Source organism: Candoia aspera, chromosome 14 (assembly GCF_035149785.1).
Source record: "Candoia aspera isolate rCanAsp1 chromosome 14, rCanAsp1.hap2, whole genome shotgun sequence".
Taxonomy (NCBI): Eukaryota; Metazoa; Chordata; class Lepidosauria; order Squamata; family Boidae; genus Candoia; species Candoia aspera.
In genome coordinates, this window is record NC_086166.1 from 3208338 (window position 1) to 3211846 (window position 3509).

General features: G+C 46.4%; 1 protein-coding gene across 1 annotated transcript; it reads right to left on the minus strand.

Moving 5' to 3' along the window:
- Positions 1–1324: 1324 nt before the first annotated feature.
- Positions 1325–2575, minus strand: LOC134505368 (QRFP-like peptide receptor). Its single transcript, XM_063315048.1, has one exon. It carries the CDS (start codon positions 2570–2572, stop codon positions 1325–1327), a length of 1248 nt encoding a protein of 415 aa, XP_063171118.1. The 5' UTR covers positions 2573–2575.
- Between the last annotated feature and the right edge of the window lie 934 nt (positions 2576–3509).

The window sequence follows — 3509 nt, forward strand, 5'->3', positions numbered from 1 at the left end:
CTAAAACTAAAGAATGAAACTTACCTCTTCAATGTGAAGTTGCCCGAATTTGAAATCATTTGTTAAATAAATCATGATCTCCCCAGGAACCCCTAGTGACCGCTTGCAGAACCCGAGGGTGCCACGGAACCCTGGTTGAGAAACCCTGATCTATGGACTCTCCCTGTTAGTAACCAGGATTCTTGGTGAAAAGAGCAGTTGGCTGCACACTGCTTGCAACTGGATACTGGATAAAAGTGTTTCCAGACTACCAGTTTAATTCTATGATAGCCTTTTCCTTAGGCCCTTAAAGAGAGAAGACCCAACCAGCTTTCTCTTTGAAGCTGACTTCTTTTCATAGAATAAAGCTTTTTTCACAAGAGTTCAAGTGGGAGCACTTGATTCTGATTTTTTTTTTTAAAAAGGAGGTAAAAAGCGCTGTCATTTCCCCCCCTTGTCTTTTAACTCTATTTTTATGTTATGTGCAATTAAATCTCTGTCAGTGCAGCCAAGAAGACATCTACTGTAAATCGCATGTGCAGGAACCCAAAACATTTAAACTGACGATAAAAGATGAAAATGGAGGAGAATGACCTCGAGACCAAAAGTGTTCCTTGGGGAGAAACATGGGGAGACTCCAAAGCCATGCAGCGAACAGCTAAAATTTTAGAATGCAGCATGATGGTGCTCATATCCTCTCTGCAAGGGTTCCAGTCCTGATCCTGCCCCCCACTCACTACCTTCCCTTTCCCTTTAGTAAGGTGTTCACACAAAGGGTAGCCACACTGTTTGGACCCCAATGGCCAAGCCCTCTGTTAGAAGACCCTCGAAGAAAAGCAGGGGTTGAAGATGCTTAGTCTGGGTTGTCTCACTGCTTTTGTCCTGGCAGACCGTGAGCTTCTGCTTCAGAAGTTCTTTGTCCTGAGACAGGATGGAGACAAAATCCACAATGTGGCTGACCTCAAGATGTTCTTTCTCTGCTTCTCTTATCCACACCAAATGAGAGAAGCCAACCAACCAACCAACCAACCAACCGTTGGCCATCTCTCCCCTGTCTCTTGTCCCTTTCTTCTTTTCCTCCCTCTCTGAAAAGGTGAAGTTCAGATGCAGCATATGAAAGTAGATCAGGTTGGAAAGAGAAAAAGAAGGTCTCAGAGACCAAATGGATGCTTCAAGCCATAGCTTTGGGCCAAACCACTCCTTGTTTCATCTATGCCCAACTTACTAAGGGTGGTACTGTTCAGTGGAAACTTTGAACAGATTACTCTTCTAGGAATGTGGTTCTTGGCCAAAACACTATTGGCCATCCCTAGTTTATAAAGACTGATATACCTAAAAGATTATCTTAGACAAGACTTGTGCAGCTGTTGCTGTTTGGTTGCCTTTCTCTCCTTGTTACAAGGTCAGGCTCTTTATGAGCTGAGCCCATAAACCTCAGCTCAGGAGCCAAAGATGGCAAGCTCTTTTCTGAGTGGGAGAAGCTGAGAAGAGGAGCCATCTTCTTTTGGTATCTGCTCCTCATTTCCTTAGCTGATCGGGAGAGGTTACCAATGAAGCAGTAGCAGATGGGGTTGAAGCTGGAGTTGGTGAGGCTGAGCCATTGAGAAAAAGCCCGCAGTTGCAGGACCAAAGGAGATGGGTCTTCATCCCGCAAGGACTTGGGGCTGTTGAACTCTATCCAGATGTCCATCAGGTAAATGGGCAGCCAGGAAATGGCAAAGAGCAGGACCAAGGCAACCACCATTTGAGCCACCTTCCGGCGGATCTTCAGCCTGGAAGCCAGCAAGGTTGGCTTCAAGGCCCCGCAGTCTCTCAGGGTCCCGGTGGGGCTCCAGAGCCGATGTACAGTCAAGCAGCAGATGACCATGTTGAATGAGACCGGCAAGCAGTAGAGAGCACAGAAGAGGAAGAAATTGTAGGTTTGTTTGAGTTTCTCCTGGGGCCACATTTCCCGGCAAATGGGGAATACCAGCAGAAGATCAGACCCCACGCCAATCTCATCTCGTTTGTTCATAAATATAAGAGGCGTGCAGATGCCAGAAGACAAAACCCAAATGATCAGGATGGTGCTCAGAATCTTCCTCCGAGTGAAGAAGGACCTGGCTTTGAGGGGGTTGTGCACGCTGTAATAGCGGTTCAAGCTGATCACCGTGAGGCTGAGGACACTGGCTGAGACTGATACTGCCTGGATGAATGGCACTGCTCTGCAAAGAAAGTCTCCATAGACCCATGCTTTGTATATCAAGTTCCCTGTGGTGATGGGCATGCAGATGCAGACCACCATGAGGTCACAGATGGACAAGTTGATCAGGAGGCTCCGGGTGGCATTCAGGCTGGGCATGTGGCTGCCCCGCTTCCGGGTCAGCATCCGGAGTGACATGACATTGCTGACCAACCCAACCAAGAATGATACCAGGTACATGATGGTGAGGCTGATGATGACTGGATCTTCATCAAACAGGAAAAGCAGCTTCTGTAGCTCTTCCCAGCCCAGGCCCTGGCTCCTGTTCAGCTGTCCCAACAAAGACAGGTTGGCTGGGTCCCATGGCTCCACCTGATTCCCAGTAACAGTGAAGCTGAAGGAGAGGTTCATAGCTCTTCTACTCTACTGCAGGGAGATGTTGGAGAGAAATGACATTATTATGAACTGGGCAAGCTTAGAAGGAGCTGTTCAGGTTTAAGAGGGAAGAAGAGAGGTTTTGGCAGCAATGTGGAAATGATCTATCATTGTTGGCTTCTGGGACCTTCCTTCCTTCCTTCCTTCCTTCCTTCCTTCCTTCCTTCCTTCCTTCCTTCCTTCCTTCCTTCCTTCCTTCCTTCCTTCCTTCCACCTGCTGAGAGATTCTTCTAAGATTTCAACCTAAATCTATAACACTCTCTAGAGTTTCATAAAGAAACTAAAGTAAATTATTATTATTATTAGTTGTTGTTGTAATATATTTTGGCTCCCTCCCTCCCTCCCTCCCTCCCTCCCTCCCTGCCTGCCTGCCTGCCTGCCTGCCTGCCTGCCTGCCACCTGAGAAAGCCACAGGATAGAAGAAAGATAGAATAGGAGGAAAACTTTTAAAGAAAGAAATAAGGTATCCATCTTATGGATGCTTACTTGAGATCCATCCTATGCCATTGTATGAGCACAGTTAGACTAATTTCAGAGTAGAAACCACAAGGATTCGATCAATCCATCAATCTCTGTGTGGATGAGAAAGAGGAGACTGGGTTGCATGGAAAACAAACTATCATCAAAAGTAAGCATCCTTAAGACCTACCAGAGTTTCAGTGTCATAAATTCCCTGCAGCATTGAATTCGCTTTAGTGTTGGGGCTGGTTATCCAGATAAACCTGTTCCACTGAAGAACAAAATAAAACAAACATGCTTAGCTGCCCTTTGAAAATGAACTAGAAAGGTTTCTTGGAAGAAAAACTTGGATCAGCTATTTCAAGAAGGTAACCAAGAAGCAACGTGGTTGAAAGATTAGAGACCCGCTGGGCAAGCGATTGACCCCCAACCCTCCATTACCATCTCTGGGTGC